The 21,078-nt window shown below is 45.6% G+C and overlaps 1 protein-coding gene across 1 annotated transcript; it reads right to left on the reverse strand.

Moving 5' to 3' along the window:
* Window positions 1-2,179: 2,179 nt before the first annotated feature.
* Window positions 2,180-19,177, reverse strand: lto1 (LTO1 maturation factor of ABCE1). The gene is made up of 5 exons (XM_072466737.1): window positions 19,073-19,177; window positions 12,311-12,416; window positions 6,468-6,541; window positions 5,953-6,070; window positions 2,180-3,297 (listed from the first exon to the last, which is right to left on the reverse strand). The coding sequence occupies exons 1-5, from the start codon at window positions 19,126-19,128 to the stop codon at window positions 3,232-3,234; spliced, it is 420 nt and encodes a 139-aa protein (XP_072322838.1). The 5' UTR covers window positions 19,129-19,177; the 3' UTR covers window positions 2,180-3,231.
* Window positions 19,178-21,078: the final 1,901 nt, after the last annotated feature.

Genomic DNA, 21,078 nt, shown 5'->3' on the forward strand with positions numbered 1-21,078 from the left:
ACAGGAAGAAGTAACAAGCCCAGGGAACCATGGATGACCAGATATTCAGGATACGATGATAAGGAAAAGAGGGGCTTTTAGCAAATACAAGGGGAGAAAATCAACGGAGGTAATAATAATAATAATAATCGCTTGTCGCGAGTACGCTTCAATGAAGTTACTGTGAAAAGCCCCTAGTTGCCACATTCCGGTGCCTTTTCAGGGAGGCCGCTGGAGTACAGAAAGTGCAGGATGGAGCTTAAGAAAGCAATTAGGAGAGCAAAGAGGGGATATGAGAAGTCTCGAGCTGGTAAAAGTAGGGAAGCTCCCAAGATATTCGGTAAGTATATCAATGGGAAGAGGATAACCATGGAAACAGTAGGGCCCATTCGGGATCAAGGGGGAAATCTGTGGGTGGAGCCAGAGGGCATTGATAGGGTGAACAAATCTTTCACACCTGTCTTCACCCAAGAGAATGAGGAGGTAGGTACGGAACTCAGGGAGAGACTGCGAGGTTCTTGAGCACATTGTCATAGGGTATTGGAGGTGTTGGCAGGCTTAAAAGTGGAGAAATCTCCAGGTCCGGATGAATTGTGTCCTAGGATGCTGTGGGAGGCGAGGGAGGAGATTCCCGGGGCTCTGACCTGAATTTCTAATTCCTCTCTGGCCACAGGGGGTGCCAGAGGACTGGAGAACAGTTAATGTGGTCCCACTATTTAAGAAAAGTTGTAGAGACAAGCTTGGAAACTATAGACCAGTGAGTCTCACCTCAGTGGTAGAGAAACTATTAGAGAAAATTCTGAAAGAGAGAATCTATCTCCACTTGGAGAGGCAAGGTTTGATCAGCGATAGTCAGCATGGCTTTGTCAGAAGGTCACGCCTAACAAATTTGTTTGAATTTTGTGAACATGCCACCAAGTGTATGGAAAGATGTGGGTAGTGCAATTGATGCAGTTTAGATGGATTTCAGCAAAGCCATTGACAAGGTGCCACATGGGAGGCTTATAAAGACAAATGCACATGGGACAGGGCAACTTGATGAGATGGATTCAAAATAGGCTTAGTTGTAGGAGACAGAGGGTGATGACAGACGGCTGCTTTAGTGTCTGGAAGCCAGTGTCCAGGGGCGTCCCACAGGGATCTCTGCTGGGTCCCCCATTATTCATCATTTATATAAATGACTTAGATGACTATGTGGGGATAGGATCAGTATGTTTGCGATGACACCAAGATTGGCCGGGTGTTAACAGTGAGGCTGAGTGTCTTGGATTACAGAAAGATACAGACGGGATGGGCAAATGGGCAGAAAACTTGCAGATGGAATTTGAAAAGTGTGAGGTGATACACTTTGGAAGGAATAACGCGATAAGGAAGTATTCGATGAATGGCCTGCCACTAGGAAGTTCTGAGGAACAAAGAGACCTTACCGTGTTTGTCCATAGATCTCTGAAGGCAGAAGGACAGGTTAATAGGGTGGTGAAAAAGGCATATGGGACACTTGTCTTTATCAACCGAGGCATAGATGACAAAAGCAGGGAGGTCATGTTGGAGTTGTGTAGACCTTTGGTGAGGCCACAGCTGGAGCACTGTGTGCAGTTCTGGTCGCCATATTATAGGAAGGATGTGATTGCACTGGAGGGGGTGCAGAGGAGATTCACTCGGATGTTGCCTGGGATGGAACATTTAAATTATGAAGAGAGGTTGGATAGGCTTGGGTTGTTTTCGCTGGAGCAGAGAAGACTGAGGGACCTGATCGAGGTGTACAAGGTTATGAAGTGCATGGACAGGGTGGATACGGGGCAGCTCTTCCCCTTCATTGAAAGGTCAGTTACGAGGGTGAGGGGCAGGAGGTTGAGGGGGGGATTTGAGGAAATACATTTGTACCCAGAAGGAGGTGAGAGTCTGGAACGCACTGCCTGGGAGAGGCGGGTTGCCTCACATCCTTTAAAAAGTACCTGGATGAGCACTTGGCTCATCATAACATTCAAGGCTATGGACCAAGTGCTGGCAAATGGGATTAGGTCGGCAGGTCAGGTGTTTTTCATGTGTTGGTGCAGACTCGATGGGCCGAAGGGCCTAGTCAGCTCTTGTAATATTCTGTGAAAATACAGCACCCTGATTGGAGAAATGGTCAGTATAACCCACAAAGCAGTTTAATGTAAGAATTTGATGTGATGGGTAATCCAAGAAACATGAGCACTGATTTTTAATCTTTATTTAATAAATTAATAAATTTCAATAAAAGATTTTAATTCAGTACAAACCATTACAATCTCAAAACTGAGGAAGGAGCAGCGCTCCGAAAGCTAGTGATTCGAAACAAACCTGCTGGACTTTAACCTGGTGTAAGACTTCTTACTGTGCCCACCCCAGTCCAACGCCAACGTCTCCACATCAATATTAAAACTCTCAGCCACTTTGACCATGGAATTTTGAATGGTTTTACAACTACAATAAATAATTTAGGCTCGTTAACAACCACTAAAATTGCTACTCATCATTTATAATCACCAAAATTCCACGTAGCTCCAGAAACTAAACACGCCGACTATGTCATCAGCCTTGGTTCAAATCTCAATATAGAGAATCGAGGACATAATCCGTGCTGATGGCCCAGTGCAGTGCTCCTGGAGTGCTTCACGGTCAGAGATGCCGTCTTTCCAACAAAATATTAAATCGAGACTGAGCCTTCCCCCTCACAGATGTATAAAGTTCCCACAGCGCTATTTTGAAGAAAAGCAAGGGATTATCCAAGATCTACCCTCAAACCGACATCAATTAAATCATCTCCTTACCTCGTTGCTGATATTGAAAACTAGTTGCGCTGTAATTTTCTGAAATAATTAGAAATATACCAGCAATTTACAGAGAAAGTTCAGTACAAGTGTGCCTGAGGGAAATAAAATCAAACTGATAAGCCCTGGAAGTTTGTTCAATTCAAGCTCCCAGCAGGAATCTCAACTCCCATAGTTTTGCTGTCGTGATTTTTCAAAACGAAAACCATTAAAAGGACAGTCAAAGGAACATGGAATTAACTTCTCCTTTTCAGCAGCAAATGTACCCCTTTCCAACATTACTTTGAAATCCACGGTTATGAAATCCACGGTTATGAAATGTCTACTCTTTGAGAGAATTCCACTTTATCCTCCACATCTGCTTGTAGAGATAACTTCGGGCACGGAGAGCCGGGCTCATTACAGTCGACTGTCACCCCACAAACAGCGTTACTGAGGTCAGTCATTGTGACCTGCTTCAGAAGGACATCCCCGCTGCTGTGGCATTTTGACAGGCAGGTTGGACATTCAGCAGAGAGCAAATCTGAAACAAAAGAATAAAACAAAAGCTTCTCATTTTTATTATCTTTATTGTCACAAGTAGGCTTACATTAACACTGCAATGAAGTTACTGTGAAAAGCCCCTATACGCCACATTCCGGCGCCTGTTCGGGTACATGGAGGGAGAATTCAGAACGTCCAATTTCTGGACCTTGCAGTGTGTGTATGTGTATATATATATATATATAATAAAGAGTGTTGTTTCTGTAGTTAAGCAGTCTATTATCTTTTCAAAAAGGTTTGCCACCTAAATATAGGATAGGTTTAATTTAAATAAGGTTTGATAAGATTCCCCACGGTAGGCTATTGCAAAAAATACGGAGGCTGGGGATTGAGGGTGATTTAGAGATGTGGATCAGAAATTGGCTAGCTGAAAGAAGACAGAGGGTGGTGGTTGATGGGAAATGTTCAGAATGGAGTACAGTCACAAGTGGAGTACCACAAGGATCTGTTCTGGGGCCGTTGCTGTTTGTCATTTTTATCAATGACCTAGAGGAAGGCACAGAAGGGTGGGTGAGTAAATTTGCAGATGATACTAAAGTCGGTGGTGTTGTCGATAGTGTGGAAGGATGTAGCAGGTTACAGAGGGATATAGATAAGCTGCAGAGCTGGGCTGAGAGGTGGCAAATGGAGTTTAATGTAGAGAAGTGTGAGGTGATTCACTTTGGAAGGAATAACAGGAATGCGGAATATTTGGCTAATGGTAAAGTTCTTGAAAGTGTGGCTGAGCAGAGGGATCTAGGTGTCCATGTACATAGATCCCTGAAAGTTGCCACCCAGGTTGATAGGGTTGTGAAGAAGGCCTATGGAGTGTTGGCCTTTATTGGTAGAGGGATTGAGTTCCGGAGTCGGGAGGTCATGTTGCAGCTGTACAGAACTCTGGTCCGGCCGCATTTGGAGTATTGCGTACAGTTCTGGTCACCGCATTATAGGAAGGACGTGGAGGCTTTGGAGCGGGTGCAGAGGAGATTTACCAGGATGTTGCCTGGTATGGAGGGAAAATCTTATGAGGAAAGGCTGACGGACTTGAGGTTGTTTTCGTTGGAGAGAAGGTTAAGAGGAGACTTAATAGAGGCATACAAAATGATCAGGGGGTTGGATAGGGTGGACAGTGAGAGCCTTCTCCCGCGGATGGATATGGCTGGCACGAGGGGACATAACTTTAAACTGAGGGGTAATAGATATAGGACAGAGGTCAGAGGTAGGTTCTTTACGCAAAGAGTAGTGAGGCCGTGGAATGCCCTACCTGCTACAGTAGTGAACTCGCCAACATTGAGGGCATTTAAAAGTTTATTGGATAAACATATGGATGATAATGGCATAGTGTAGGTTAGATGGCTTTTGTTTCGGTGCAACATCGTGGGCCGAAGGGCCTGTACTGCGCTGTATTGTTCTATGTTCTATAAACACCAAAATCTCTGATCCATTGATTCAGGTGGAAATTTAATTTTTTTTTAAATGGAATCCCTACAGTGCAGGAGGCTATTGGGCCCATCGAGTCTGCGCCGACCCTCTGAAAGAACACCCTGCCGAGGCCCACTCCCCCGCCCTATCCCCATAACCCCACCTAATCTCTGGACACCAAGGGCAATTTAGCATGGTCAATCCACCTAACCTGCACATCTTAGGACGGTGGGAGGAAACCGGAGCACCCGGAGGGAACCCACGCAGACACGGGGAGGAAGTGCAAACTCCACACAGTCACCCGAGGCTGGAATTGAACCCGGGTCCCTGGTGCTGTGAGGCAGCAGTGCTAACCACTGTGCCGCCATGACCAAATTCTGATTGATAGATTTTTTTCAGTCATATATTGTGTTGCTCTCCATCACATTTCTACTTCTCTTCAGCTTTGAAGAGTCAGACAGACTCAAAACGTGTTTCTCTCTCCACAGATGCTGCCAGGCTTGCTGCATTTTTCTAGTACTTTGCGTCCTTAGTTTATAAGATAATATATGAATTTAGTTTAAACTCTGAATTGTGCTCATAAAACTAGAAGAATGGTTAGTACTGCAGACTATTAAACACTTATGTTCAATTGTTTAATAATTAATTCCAGATTCTCCAAGGCACCAGTATCGTGACAAAGTATCGGCATCATGAGCTGAATGGTATCTGTGCCAGATCATTGTATGATAAGGTTATATTCCTATGATATGAAATGCTTCTGCTTTTTTCTCAGCACCTTCAGTACATTTAACACAGCTATGTTATGATTACATTTTTTAGCTATTAATGCACGCATTAAAAAAATTATTTCTGGCATTAACACAGGGTCTGGCAGAGATTTGATGAGGAATTAGATTGCACAATATAGGGCGCCATGTAAATAACGCAAGTCTCAGGGTTACGGTCTGGCTCTAACTGACCAGCAGCTGCAGAGGAAGAAAAAAGGGACAATATTGTTACTCCTGGCCAATATTCAACAACCTCTGCTACAATAATTGTTGTGTGTGGATATCAAACAACAGGTTGGAGCTCAGTTGCGATAATACCTCTCCGTCCAAGAGTCCACCTGCGCTCCTTTCCAACAATAAGCACCATACTTCACCGGTCACACCAGGTCCAAAGTGTGTATGTCGAAATCTCTCACCCTTTCTGAAAGTGACCATATAGAGTGTAATCTCGTAACCTCACAAACCTGTTTAAACTTGGCTCGCATCTTCTCCAGGTCCTCCTGTAATTTGTCATAGGTAGGGTCTTCATATGGAAACCTCTGGACCATCTCCAGCAACGTATTTAGGACTTTGAGCCTTTTGCTGCAACAATGCAAGAAGTCTTTTAAAAAGGACAGCAAAATCCAAGACAGTGAAATTCAGAGGGTTGCAAACAATTTCTTGCTGCACAATGAATTTGATCTCTAACGCTACAGGAATATCCGAAGACTTTACACTACAAACGGTTGGTTTGTTTCACACTGCAGTTAGAGTGTAAATGCAGTTGGAAGAGTGCTGGGGCCTGACTGATTTTGTACTTCAGAGTTCAGGTTTTCGCACAGCACCATTTTAACATTAATGCAAAATCTAAAACCCTCTGGACTGACACTAAATTTGTGCAAACTAACTACAGTCATGAATCCCAAGTGGAGGTGCACCTCTAGCAGGATTGTTAACCATCAACACAAGCTTCAGCATCACTTGACACTCGCCTGAATACCTGTTTTTTTGGGCATCTTGGTTTTTCTGAAGAAGGCATTTCCAGGTAAATGCAAACCCTTTGTAAAAAGAAACCTGCGGGAAGAAAATGATCCGAAGTAAAAGGACGAAACTCCCTGAAAGATATGCATTTAAGTAGCATCTTTCATGAGCTCAGAACAAACCAAAGCGCTTTATAACTACCCAGCTTTTAAGTAATGTTGTAATGTATGAGACATGTCAGCCAATTTACAACAAGCTCCCATAAACAGCAATATGACCAGATGACCTATTGGAAGAATGTAGAACATACAGTGCAGAAGGAGGCCATTTGGCCCATCGAGTCTGCACCAACCTACTTAAGCTCTCACTTCCACCCTATTTCTGTAGCCCAATAACCCCTCCTAACCTTTTTTGGTCACTAAGGGCAATTTATCATGGCCAATCCACCTAACCTGCATGTCTTTGGACTGTGGGAGGAAACCGGAGCACCTGGAGGAAACCCACGCAGTCACGGGGAGAACGTGCAGACTCCACACAGACAGTGACCCAGCGGGGAATCGAACCTGAGACACTGGCACTGTGAAGCCACAGTGCTATCCACTTGTACTACCGTGCTGCCCCTAAAGAAAGGTGGATTCTATAACAGACAACACACACTGTTCTGAACACATGATTGTTATACTGAACTATAATTCTGGACTACTAAATTCTTAAACTTATTTGGCATAGTTCTTCGTTGACAAGTGTCAACTTCAGATTGTAATCTAATTATTAGGTTACAAAGCTGAAACAATTCCTTTGTAATTAATAAAAATGAAGCAGGCTCTAGCCACCAACGTCGTCCCTCTCCCTGGTAATTGTCTGAAGCTGAGCCAGACTGCGCGCAAGCTTGGTGGCATATGAGGCCCAGAGCTCAGCTTCCAAACGCGTATCCACGTCATCACATCAGACTGCCTATTTCCACCTCTAACACTGTCCAACTCTGCCCTGCCTCAATTAATCTGCTGCTGAAACTGCCGTCCTAGCCTGTAACCTCTGGACGATTCCAGAGTACTCCTGTCTCGCCTTTCTATCTTCTACCCTCCATAAAATTGAAAACAGCCAAATCTCTGCTATTCATTTACTAACATGCATCACTTTCACCCATCCCCCTCTCCTCGATGGCTCCCAATTTTAAAATTCTCACCCGTGTTTTTATATCCCTGCACAGTCATTTGCATCACCATGCCAGTCCACAATCCCCATCTCTGTCATCTCCTCCAGACCCATAATCCTCCAAGGTATCTGTGCTTCGTTCAGTTCTGGCTTCTTGAGCATCCTCTATTTTAATCAATCTACCACTACGGCTATGCCTTCAGCTGGTTAGGACCCCAAGTTCTGGAAGTCCCTTTTCTAACATAGGAACCGAGGGAGGCCATTCGGCCCTTTCAGTCTGCTCCGCTATTCAATCTGACCCTGGCTGATCATCTGCATCAATCCGGGAAGGTGGCACATCTCCATATCCCTTGATGCCATTGGTTCCCAGAAATCTATCGATCTCTGTCTTGTACATGTTCAATGATTGAGCTTTCACAGCCCTCTGCGGCAGAGAATTCCAAAGATTCTCCCCACTCTGAGTGAAGAAGTTTCTCTTCGGCTCAGTCTTAAATGGCCTGTCCCTTATTCGGAGACAGCCCTGGATTTAAACCTCTTTCGTCGTTTAAATGGCTCCTTGAAACGTATGTCGTTGACCAAGAGTTTTATCAACTGCCTTAATATCTCTCTATGGTGGCTCAGTGTCGAATGATGCTCTTGGAAAGTGTCTTCGGCCTATGTCAAAGGTGCTCGATAAGCACAAGTTGTGTTTTGACAACAGATGTCCCAACGTTAACCAGCAATTTATACTTTAATAATTCGGCCAAACAGCATTTCCGCTGATCAAAATACGATATTTAGATTTGTATTACAGGTGATAATACCACAACAAGAAACCTTTAAAAAAAAGACAATGTTTTGGGTTGCATTTATGAATTACTTATTTAAATTATCAACATCATGGAGAACCAACCAATCTCACAGGCCATATCAAATCTTTTTAAGGAACAGAATTGGCGATCTAAAGCTCCCAATCCAAAACCTTTCTACAATGAGAATAAACAAGGCCAAGCTTTGGATATATTGCAAAAAAGTTTGAAGCGTTGAAAATATCGATCACCGACACCAAAAGTGTTAAAACAGAACCTCCCTGTCCGCGGCTATATCATTGCAACACAACCCTGCATTGTCCAAAGGAACACCATGCATGTAGTCTCCAAAAACAGTATTGTTCACTTAGGCAATCACTAGAAAGGACTATAATAGCATCTGGCCTTTCATTCTCCCAGTTATTCTGGATTGAAACTATCAAGCGTAGAATAGACACTCTTTTAAATCTGAATGCAATTCAGTGCAAAGAAAACAAAAGAACACTAATTCAAAACTGATGATTGCTAACAACAGTGACATGCTGTCAAAGCAAGAATGTCTATTGTGTTACGAATGATTCAACAGACTATCCTCTTGGTTGGTGAACATATGGACTAGAGGAGTAGGCCATTCAGCCCCTCAAGCCCGTTCTGCCATTCAACGCGATCATGGCTGATCATGGAGAACGGACTGGACTGTGGTGTTAAGGCCAGGCTGTGATCAGCCATGATCGCATGGCGGAGCAGACTCGATGGGCCAAATGGCTTAATTCTGTTCCTATACCGTATGAACTTATCTCATCTCTGCCCCAACTCCACTTTCCCGCCCGTTCTCCATAACCGTGCAACCCATTACGAATTAAAATCTGTCCATCGCCTCCTTAACTTCACTCACTGTCCCAGCATCCACTGCACTCTGGGGTAATGAAGTCCATGATTCACGATCCTTTGGAGAAGTAATTTCTCCTCACCTGTGTTTTAAATCTGCTGCCCCTTATCCTAAACCTATGGCATCTCATTCTAAATTGCCCCACAAGAGGAAACAGTCTCTATATCTACTTTGTCAATCCCCTATTTCATCTTGTATACCTCAATTAGATTTCCTCTCATTCTTCTAAACTCGAGAGTATAGGCCCAAACTGGGGGCGGCATGTGGCGCAGTGGTTAGCACTGGGACTGCGGCGCTGAGGACCCGGGTTCCAATCCCGGCCCTGGGTCACTGTCTGTGTGGAGTTTGCACATTCTCCCTATGTCTGCGAGGGTTTCACCCCCACAACCCAAAGATGTGCAGGTTAGGTGGATTGGCCACGCTAAATTGCCCCTTAATTGGAAAAGAAATAATAATTGGGTACTCTAAATTTTTTTTTTTTAAAAAGAGTATAGGCCCAAACTGCTCAACCTTTCTTCCCCTCAACTCTAGAATCAATCTAATGAACCTCTGCTGAACAGCCCCTGATACAACATCCCTCAAGTAAGGGTCCAAAACTGTACACACTACTCCAGGTGCAGTCTCACGATTGCCTTGTAAAGTTGCAGCAACATTTCCCTTTTATACTCTATTCCTTTAGCTATAAACGGCCAAAATTCCATTTGTCTTTCATATTACCTGCTGTACCTGCACACTAGTTTTCTGCGATTCATGCACAAGGACATTCTGATTCCTCTGCACACAAGCACTCTGAAGTTTCTCTCCATTGAGGTAAGTTGCCGTTCCATTTTTCTGACCAAAATGGTAACTTCACACCTCTCCACGTTAACCTCCATCGGCACAATGTTGATCCACTCACCTAAACCTATGTAAATTTCTTATTTTTTTGTTGGAAGTTACTGTCCCACCTACTTTAGTATCTTCTGCAAATTTGGCTAGTACTTTCGATCCCAGCATCCAAATCATTAATCTACATTTTAAATAGTTGGGACCCAAGGACCGAACCCTATGGTACCCCACTAGTTACATCTTGCCAACCAGAACAACTCATTTATCCTGACTCTCTGACTTCTGTCGGTTAGCCAGTCTTCCATCCAAGCTAATAAATTACCCCTAACTCTATGTGAACTTACCTTGTGTGGCACCTTATCAAATGCCTTCTAGAAGTCCAGATACAATACATGATAGAATCCCTACAGTGAAGAAGGCCATTCAGCCCATCGAGCCTGCACCAACCCTCTGAAAGAGCATCCTACCTAGGCCCACTCCCCCGCTCTATCCCCGTAACCCCACCTAACCATTGGACACTAAGGTGAAATTTACCACCTAACCTGCACATCTTTGGACTGTGGGAGAAAACCGGAGAACCCGCGAAAAAACATAAGACACGAGGAGAAAGTGCATACTCTACACAGTCACTCAAGGTTGGTCTTGAACACGGGACCCGGGTCTCCATGCTGTTTCTCGCTTGTTGAAGGCAATAATCTGCCTTTTGAATTGAGAATATACGAGGCTAACAGAGCTCACTGTTATTGTAGAATAAATGAGACAGCAAGTTCTGCATATGCACAAATCAACACAAAAACGAGGATGTTCCTGGCTGAATGCCTTCCGCAAAAGCTGCACGACACTGGCATCTCACTGTGAAACATGAGAAAAGGGCTTTTCACAGTAACTTCATTGCAATGTAAGCCTACTTGTGACAATAAGATTATTATTATTAACCCCTGCCCACTAGGCATGCCAGAAAAGGGTAGAGCTTGTCCATTCAGGTTCAGGGCAGCACGGTAGCACAGTGATTAGCACTGTTGCTTCACAGCCCCAGGATCCCAGGTTCGATTCCCGCTTGGGTCACTATCTGTGCGGAATCTGCGCGTTCTCCCCATGTCTGCGTGGGTTTCCTCCGGGTGCTCCAGTTTCCTCTCACAAGTCCCGAAAGACATGCTGTTAGGTGAATTGGACATCCTGAATTCTCCCTCTGTGTACCCGAACAGGCGCCGGAATGTGGCAACTAGGGGCTTTTCACAGTAACTTCACTGCAGTGTGAATGTAAGCCTACTTGTGACACTAATAAAGATTATTAATTACTAAAAGTGAATTTTTAAACAGTGAGATAAATTTTACCAACTGATAAACAATCTCTCTGCCACTGAAAATGTACTTTTATAAAGTGTGGAGTCTCATTCCTTTAGATTTTTAATTATCATTGAAAATATAAAAATGTAAACATTTTAAAAAACATGTTTCTTTTTTTTTTCAATCCCATCTTTCTTTCCCATTCTTCATTTTGCTTTATGTACATAATTTTACATTGAATTGAATTTTGCAATCCAAACTTCATGAAATAGATTTTGCCTGCGGCTGTGGACTCTTCAGTCTAATTAGGTTTAGAGAGTCACTGCTGCCTGTAAAGGGGAACGTTGCTGTTCAAATGGTCACAAAATATCATTGGGCAGCTGCAAACATAATGAATTGCATGCTGACCGCAAATTCCATGTTTACGTGCGACTGTGTTACAAAGACTAGTGGGATCAAATTTGAACCCTGGGTCTGTGCTAAACTAGTTAGCTAATCTAAGCAGGTATACATTCCCTGTCAGTGTTACTACTACTGATTGCTAACCACTGACATTGCCCAGCATGCAAAGAAATAGGTGTGGGCAAGATTGCCAGAGTTCATAACTCTATAACTTCACTTGTGTGAGGGGCACTAGGGAGACCCAAAAAGTTTATGGAAAAACATCTCAGCATGAGTCAGCTCCTTCTGGAAGGGAGACGTAAAGAAGGAACATTATTTATCTGGCATCTTTCTAACCAATGAGGTACTGCTGAAGTGTAGTTACTGTAGCAATGTAGGAGATGTGGCAACCAAATTGCATACCAATCACTATTGATTATTTAATGTTGTTTAATTATATAAATTATATATATATAATTTCAACATATTAAGCTATCACCATAATTGCATCCACAATTATTCGCACATATTTACCTCTGATCCAATCTTGGCACCATTCGCTAATCCATAGCGTCTTCCTTCTGTTTCTCCCAAATGGCCTCCTTCAGTAAACCCTTCCTGATAACCTTTTCCACGAAATCTGCCATCAGGAAGTAAACATTAGATGGGTTTCTATGCAAAGAAGTTCAAAACCAATTGCCAAACCTTGTTGCCTACTTTAGCCAAGTACATTCTGTCCCGCTGAACAAGCCACCTGCCAGATTGAATCGGCATGTGAAAAATAAAATCAGCTCAGGCTTAAAATCTTCACACTGTCATTGTTTCATTTTAATATAGAGGTTTCAGCAACGTATTCACTGTATAGCTATTTGAACATGATATTTCCATGCTCCCCCTCCACAGTATCAGGGTCAGGAGAGAACAGATATGACCTCAGTAGAGGATTCCACATCAGCTTGCTCAAGTCTCCATAACACCTCTCAACACAAAAACATCAAGAACTGTCTCCTCCCAACTTACCGACTCTATAGAGAACCACATTGAGTTTGTTTGATTGATGCTTGAAGAAAATTAGGAATTGATTTATATTTTTATGCTGATGAGGATAACAGAACCAACCAAATCCACTGCTCATTGTGGAACAGATGTCAGTCTGCAGGTACACCAAGTGATTAAGGACTCAAATTATCATAGCATTTACAGTGCAGAAGGAGGCCATTCGGCCCATCGAGTCTGCACCAGCTCTTGGAAAGAGCACCCCACCCAAGGTCAACACCTCCACCCTATCCCCATAACCCAGTAACCTTACCCAACACTAAGGGCAATTCTGGACACTAAGGGCAATTTATCATGGCCAATCCACCTAACCTGCACATCTTTGGATTGTGGGAGGAAACCGGAGCACCCGGAGGAAACCCACGCACACACGGGGAGGATGTGCAAACTCCGCACAGACAGTGACCCAAGCCGTAATCGAACCTGGGACCCTGGAGCTGTGAAGCAATTGTGCTATCCACAATACTACCGTGCTGCCCTTGGAATGTTATAGTTTATTGCAAGGGGAATGGGATATAAAAGTTGGGATAAAAGCAAATTACTGCAGATGCTGGAATCTGAAATGAAAGAGAAAATGCTGGAAAATCTCAGCAGGTCTGGCAGCATCTGTAGGGAGAGAAAAGAGCTAACGTTTCGAGTCCGATGACTCTTTGTCAAAGCTGGGAAGTTGGGATGTTTTGCTACAGGGTATTGGTGAGACCACATCTAGAGTACTGTGTACAGTTTTGGTCTCCTTATTTAAGGCCATAAATGCATTGGCAGTAGTTCAGCGAAGGTTCATTTGAGTGACAGTGGACAGCTGGGCCTGAATCTATTGGAGTTTAGAAGATTGAGAGGTGACCTGATTGAAACATACAAGACTAGAACTAGAGGATGCAACTTAAAATAAAGGGATCTCCCATTTAAATTGGAGATGAGAAGATATTTCTCTCTCTCACGGGATTGTGAACTGTTGGAAGTCTTTTACAAACAAAGAGGAATCGGCCATTCAGCCCCTCGAGAATGCTCCACCATTTAATAAGATCATGGTTAATCTGACAGTAACCTCAAATCTGCAACCCGCTTACCCCTGATTTAACCTGTCACTCCCTTTGCTTAGCAAGAATCTATCCAACTCGGTCTTAAAAATATTTGAAGGTTCAGCTTCCACCGCCTTTTCAGGAAGAGAGTCACAAAGACTCACGATCCTCTGAGTGAAAGAAATTCATCTCATCTTTGTTTTAAATGGGTGACCCTTTATTTCTAATCAGTGACCCCTGGTTCTAGATTCTCCCACAAAAGAAAACATCTTCTCCACATCCACCCTGTAAAGACCCCTCAGGATCTTATATGTTTCAATCAAGTTGCCTCCTACTCTTCTAAACTCCAGAGGACACAAGCTTAGCCCGTCCAACCTTTCCTCCTGAGACAACCCACTAATTCCAGGTATTAGTCTGGTAAACCTTCTCTAAACTGCTTCCAAAACACTTACATCTTTCCTTAAATAAGCTAACCAATACTGTACACAATATTGGTTAGGCCACAACTCCAGATGCGGTACACTCTAGTGCCCTGTATGACTGAAGAATAACCTCCCTATTTTTGTATTTAATTCCTCACACAATAAATGATCACATTCTATTAGCTTTCCTAATTACTTGCCGTGCCTGTGTAGACTTTTGTGATTCATGCACTAGGACACCCAGATCGCTCTGCACCTCACAGCTCGGCAATCTCTCATCATTTAGATAATAAATTTTTTTATTCTTCCTGCCAAAATGGACAATTTCATATTTCCCCACAGTCAGGTTTCTTCCCCACTCGCTTAATCTATCTATACTCCCTTGTAGCCTCATGTCCGCTTCACAACTTACTTCCCTCCCCATCTTTGTGTTATCAACAAAGATGGAAACCATCCTTTCAACCCTCTTCATCCAAGTCATTTATATAAACTGTAAAGAGTTCAGGCCCCAGCACTGATCTCTGTGGCACACCACTTGTTACATTTTGCTAACCTGAAAATGACCCATTTATGCCTACTCTGTTTTTTGTTAGCTAGCCGACCTTCTAGCCATGCAAATATGTTAATATTTTTATTATGCTTTTATTTTCCGCAATAACCTTTGATCTGGCACTTAATCAAATGTTTTCTGAAAATCTACACATAGTACATCTGCCAGTTCTTCTGTATCCACAGCACAGATTACTTCCTCAAAAGGACTCCAATAAATTGGTTAAACATGTTTTCCTTTCATAAAACCATGTTGACTCAGCCCGATTCAGCGGGGGTCGTCATGGTGGTACAGTGGTTAGCATGGCTGCCTCACAGCAGCAGGGTCAATTCCAGCCTTGGGTCACTGTCTGTGTGGAGTCTGCACGTTCTCCCCGTGTCTGCGTGGGTTTCCTCTGGGTGCTCCGGTTTCCTCCCACAGTCCAAAGATATGCAATTTAGGATGATTGGCCATGCTAAATTGCCTCTTAGTCTCCAGGGATGTGTAGGCTAGGTTAAGGGGTTATTGTGATAGGATGGGGAAGTGGGCTTTGGTGAAGTGCTCTTTCAGAGGGTCGGTATAGGCTCAATGGGCCGAATGGCCTCCTTCTGCACTGTAGGGATTCTATGATTCCCTTGAGCTTATCCAAATGCCCTACTTTAACTTGTCTAACAATAGCTTCTAACATTTTCTCAATAACAGATGTTAGTTAACTTGTCTGTAGTTTCCATATTTCTGTCTCCCGCTCTTTTTGAATAAAAGAGTTGCACCTGCCATCTTCCAATCTAATGAGACCTTCCCCGAATCTGGGAAGTTTTGAAAAATTAAAACCAATGCATCTGCGAGATCACTAGACACTTCTTTGAAAAATGCAGGATGTAGTCCCTCAGGACCTGGGGATCTGTCAGCCTGCAGACCCAACCATTTACTCGGTACTCTGCCGATTGTAATTGTCCTGAGTTCCTCCCTCCCTTCCGTTTCCTGATTAATTGTGGGGAGATGGTGGCATAGTGGTATGTCACTGGACCCAGAATAATGCTCTGGGGATCCAGGTTAAAATCCCTCCACAGCAGACGGTGAAATTTGAATTCAATAAAAATCTGGAATTAAAAGTCTAGGGATGACCATGAGGCCATTGTCGATTGCCATAAAAACATATCTGGTTTACTGATGTCCTTTAGGGAAAGAAATCTGCCGTCTGGCCTACATGTGGCTCCAGGCCCACAGCAATGTGGTGGACTCTTAACTGCCCCCTAAAGGGCAATTAGGGATGTGCACTAAATGCTGGCACAGCCGGCGACGCCCACTTCCCATGAACAAATAAAAAATGTTACTTGTATGGTGAAGATTGTGCACCTGTATAGTTGTATAGTGAAGATTGTGCATTTGCCATCTCCTTGCTTCCCATCAATTCTCCAGAGTCGCTATAGGAACAATGTTAACTTTAACTCTTTAAAAAATATTTATTGAAACTTTTACTTTGTTTTTAATGATGTGGAGATGCCGGCGTTGGACTGGGGTGAGCACAGTAAGAAGTCTTACAACACCAGGTTAAAGTCCAACAGGTTTGTTTCGATGTCACCATGGCCTATTTCTGCTGTTAATTTCATACATAACATAAACACCAAAGACATTTGGGCCAAATAGCCTGTTTCCTTGTTTTCATTGTATCTAACTGATACGGGGAACCACTGAAATAGTTCTTGCAGCAATCCTCAATATGGTCAAATTCAAAAAGGTTTCCAAGCATACACACGTCAGGTCGCAGAGGCAAAACACACAACAGGCAACTGAACAACATTCCTTTCACTCGAATTGTGAGAATGGCTTTACAGCAAGTGAGAGCCAGCCCGCTGTACAAATAATTTACACAAAGACCATAGATACGATGGATAATTTCACTTGTGGGGGAGGTTGGAACTAGGGGACAGTCTAAAAATAAGACATCTCCCTCACATGACCCAAATGAGAAACATTATTTCTGTCAGAGGATCGCTGGTCCGTGGAATTCTCCACCACACCAAGCAGCGGGTCATTGAATTTATTCAAGGCTGAGTCAAACAGGTTTTTGATCGGCAAGGGAGTCAAGGATTGGGGGGGGGGCTGGGCAGACAGGAAGGTGGAACGTCAATCAGATCAACCATGATCTTATATGGCGGAGCAGGCTCAAAGAGCCAAATGGCCTCCTCTTGCTCCCAAGTCCTATGTTCATATGTCTGTGGCAAAATTCGGCACAATCTCAGTTTGATAACTGCAGCGAAAATGCATTACCAGGATCAAGCATTTGATACGGGGGGAGGTTTAATCAAACAGCAAGTACATTTTTCCTGAAACATACCGGAACACCCAGTAAGAATACACCCAGTCAAAGGTTAGGCAGGTTTGTGCCAAGTCTACGTCCACTAAAAGCAGATACTGGCCCAATCAACCAAGTCTACGCTAAGTGAAAATAAGCACATTGATATAAATATGCCAGGTTTATGCTTATCAAAAGTGGCAATTAGCACCAATATGTTGATTATATATTCAGTAGAGACAGTAATGGACAAAACCACTCCAGCACAGAGCATTTTTAAAATTCACCAGGAATTTGCAAGTTGTGGGTATGTGCTGCCCAACACCAAAAACAGGAGCAACATTGGCAGCAACAACAGGACCTGCAGAGGAGCAGGATAACCAGCATAACCAGGACAACCAGGATAACCGGGTTAGCCGGGCAAAAGCAAATTACTGGGGATGCTGGAATCTGAAACAGAAAATACTGGACAATCTCAGCAGGTCTGACAGCGTCTGGGGAGAGAAAGGGGAGCGGACGTTTTGAATCTGGATGACTCTTTGTCAAAGCTGGCATAGCTGGGTGACTGGTCGGTCCCAGGTGTGGGGGGATGAGTTTTACCTGTGTCTGGGGGGGGGGGGTTACCTGTCTCTGGGGGGGGGGTTACCTGTGTCTGGGGGGAGCGCTACCTGTGTCTGGGGGGGGGGGGGGCTTACCTGTGTCCAGGTTTTTTTTTTAACCTGTGTCTGGGGGGGGGGGGGGGGGGGGGGTTACCTGTGTCTGGGGGGTTACCTGTGTCTGGGGGGTGGTTACCTGTGTCTGGGGGGTGGTTACCTGTGTCTGGGGGGTGGTTACCCGCTTCTGGGGGGTGGTTACCCGTGTCTGGAGGGTGGTTACCCGTGTCTGGGGGGGTGGTTATCTGTGTCTATGTTTTTTCAAAACCTGTGTCTGGGGTTACCTGTGCCTGGGGGGAGGGGAGTTACCTGTGTCTAGGGGGGGGGGGGGGGGGTGTTACCCATCCCTGGGGGAAGGGGGGGGGGGGTACCAGTCCCTGGAGGGGGTTATCGATCCCTGGGGGGAGGGGGGGGTTAGACCTGTCTCTGGGGGGGGGAGGGGGGTTAGACCTGTCTCTGGGAGGGGGGGGGGGGTTATTCCTGTTCCTGGGGGGGGGTTAGACCTGTCCCTGGGTGGGGGTGGGGTTAGACCTGTCTCTGGGGGGGGGGGGGGGTTATTCCTGTCCCTGGGGGGGGGGGGGTTATTCCTGTTCCTGGGGGGGGGGGTTAGACCTGTCTCTGGGTGGGGGGGGGGGTTAGACCTGTCTCTGGGGGGGGGGGGTTAGACCTGTCCCTGGGTGGGGGTTAGACCTGTCTCTGGGGGGGGGGGAGGGGGGTTAGACCTGTCTCTGGGGGGGGGGGAGGGGGGTTAGACCTGTCTCTGGGGGGGGGGGGGTTTATTCCTGTTCCTGGGGGGGGGTTAGACCTGTCCCTGGGTGGGGGTGGGGTTAGACCTGTCTCTGGGGGGGGGGGGGTTATTCCTGTCCCTGGGGGGGGGGGGGGTTAGACCTGTCTCTGGGGGGGGGGGGGTTATTCCTGTCTCGGGGGAGGGGTTATTCCTGTCCCGGGGGGGGGGGGGGGGGGTTAGACCTGTCCCTGGGTGGTGGGGGGGGGGGGGCGGTTAGACTTGTCTCTGGGGGGGGGAGGGGGGTTAGACCTGTCCCTGGGGGGGGGGGGTTAGACCTGTCCCTGGGGGGGGGGGGTTAGACCTGTCCCTGGGGGGGTGGTTAGACCTGTCCCTGGGGGGGGGGGGGTTAGACCTGTCCCTGGGGGGGTGGTTAGACCTGTCCCTGGGGTGGGGGGGGGGAGGGGGTGGGTGGGTTAGACCTGTCCCTGGGGGGGGGTTAGACCTGTCCCTGGGTGGGGAGGGGGGGTTAGACCTGTCCCTGGGTGGGGAGGGGGGGTTTAGACCTGTCCCGGGGGGGGGGGGGGGGGGGGGTACCTGTCCTCCGCCAGCACGATCGGGTCGAACATGTCGCTGTCACCATGAGAATCCATCGAGCAGCATGAGCATGCGCAGCGGCGACAGGAAGTCAGTGCCGGGGCATGCGCAGTGAAGCCTGGCCCGTCAACTCTCCACCGCGCATGCGCCTTATCACTGTGCCGAATTCCCCCCCCCCCCCCCCCCCCAACCCAACCGGGCAACCCAAACCCAGAGACAGAGAAGTCCAGAGACACAGGCTAAAGCTCTGATGCCATGAACAGACGTCGCTGTTTCAATATAAATCCAATTAATGAATCTGTAATTTTTTCAGAAAAGCTAGTCTTAGCAATGGTCAGCATGAATGTATTGTCGATTATCATAAAAACCCAGCTGGTTCACAAATGTCCTTTATAAGAAGGTAAGAACTAAGAGCAGCAGAAGGAAATTCAGCCTCTCGGCCTGAACTCCACTTCCTGTCCATTCTCCATAACCCTTCAACCCGTTACCAAGAACAAAGAACAAAGAAATGTACAGCACAGGAACAGGCCCTTCGGCCCTCCAAGCCCGTGCCGACCATGCTGCCCGACTAAACTACAATCTTCTACACTTCCTGGGTCCGTATCCCTCTATTCCCATCCTATTCATGTATTTGTCAAGATGCCCCTTAAATGTCCCTATCGTCCCTGCTTCCACCACCTCCTCCGGTAGCGAGTTCCAGGCACCCACTACCCTCTGCGTAAAAAACTTGCCTCGTACATCTCCTCTAAACCTTGCCCCTCGCACCTTAAACCTATGCCCCCTAGTAATTGACCCCTCTACCCTGGGGAAAAGCCTCTGACTATCCACTCTGTCTATGCCCCTCATAATTTTGTAGACATCTATCAGGTCTCCCCTCAACCTCCATCGTTCCAGTGAGAACAAACCAAGTTTATTCAACCGCTCCTCATAGCTAATGCCCTCCATACCAGGCAACATTCTGGTAAATCTCTTCTGCAGCCTCTCTAAAGCCTCCACATCCTTCTGGTAGTGTGGCGACCAGAATTCAACACTATACTCCAAGTGTGGCCTAACTAAGGTTCTATACAGCTGCAACATGACTTGCCAATTCTTATACCCAATGCCCCGGCCAATGAAGGCAAGCGTGCCGTATGCCTTCTTGACTACCTTCTCCATCTGTGTTGCCCCTTTCAGTGACCTGTGGACCTGTACTCCTAGATCTCTCTGACTTTCAATACTTTTGAGGGTTCTACCATTCACTGTATATTCCCGACCTGCATTAGACCTTCCAAAATGCATTACCTCACATTTGTCCGGATTAAACTCCATCTGCCATCTCTCCGCCCAAGTATCCAAACAATCTAAATCCTGCTGTATCCTCTGACAGTCCTCATCGCTATCCGCAATTCCACCAACCTTTGTGTCGTCTGCAAACTTTACTAATCAGACCAGTTACATTTTCCTCCAAATCATTTATATATACTACAAACAGCAAAGGTCCCAGCACTGATCCCTGCGGAACACCACTGGTCACAGCCCTCCAATTAGAAAAGCATCCTTCCATTGCTACTCTCTGCCTTCGATGACCTAGCTAGTTCTGTATCCACCTTGCCAGCTCACCCCTGATCCTGTGTGACTTCACCTTTTGTACTCGTCTACCATGAGGGACCTTGTCAAAGGCCTTACTGAAGTCCATATAGACAACATCCACTGCCCTACCTGCATCAATCATCTTTGTGACCTCCTCGAAAAACTCTAACAAGTTAGTGAGACACGACCTCCCCTTCACAAAACCATGCTGCCTCTCACTAATACGTTCATTTGCTTCCAAATGGGAGTAGATCCTGTTTCGAAGAATTCTCTCCAGTAATTTCCCTACCACTGAAGTAAGGCTCACCGGCCTGTAGTTCCCTGGATTATCCTTGCTACCCTTCTTAAACAGAGGAACAACATTGGCTATTCTCCAGTCCTCCGGGACATCACCTGAAGACAGTGAGGATCCAAAGATTTCTGTCAAGGCCTCAGCA

This window comes from Scyliorhinus torazame, chromosome 10 (assembly GCF_047496885.1).
Source record: "Scyliorhinus torazame isolate Kashiwa2021f chromosome 10, sScyTor2.1, whole genome shotgun sequence".
NCBI lineage: Eukaryota > Metazoa > Chordata > Chondrichthyes > Carcharhiniformes > Scyliorhinidae > Scyliorhinus > Scyliorhinus torazame.

What these genes read in the sequence shown, in the direction of transcription:
- lto1 (XM_072466737.1), bottom strand. Translation starts at nt 19,128, where the DNA reads ATGGATTCTCATGGTGACAGCGACATGTTCGACCCGATCGTGCTGGCG. An exon ending in ATCGTGCTGGCGGAGGACAG is followed by an intron (nt 12,417 to 19,072) that starts GTACCCCCCCCC and finishes TCCTGATGGCAG; the next exon opens with ATTTCGTGGAAAAGGTTATC. An exon ending in GTGCCAAGATTGGATCAGAG is followed by an intron (nt 6,542 to 12,310) that starts GTAAATATGTGC and finishes TTCTTCCCGCAG; the next exon opens with GTTTCTTTTTACAAAGGGTT.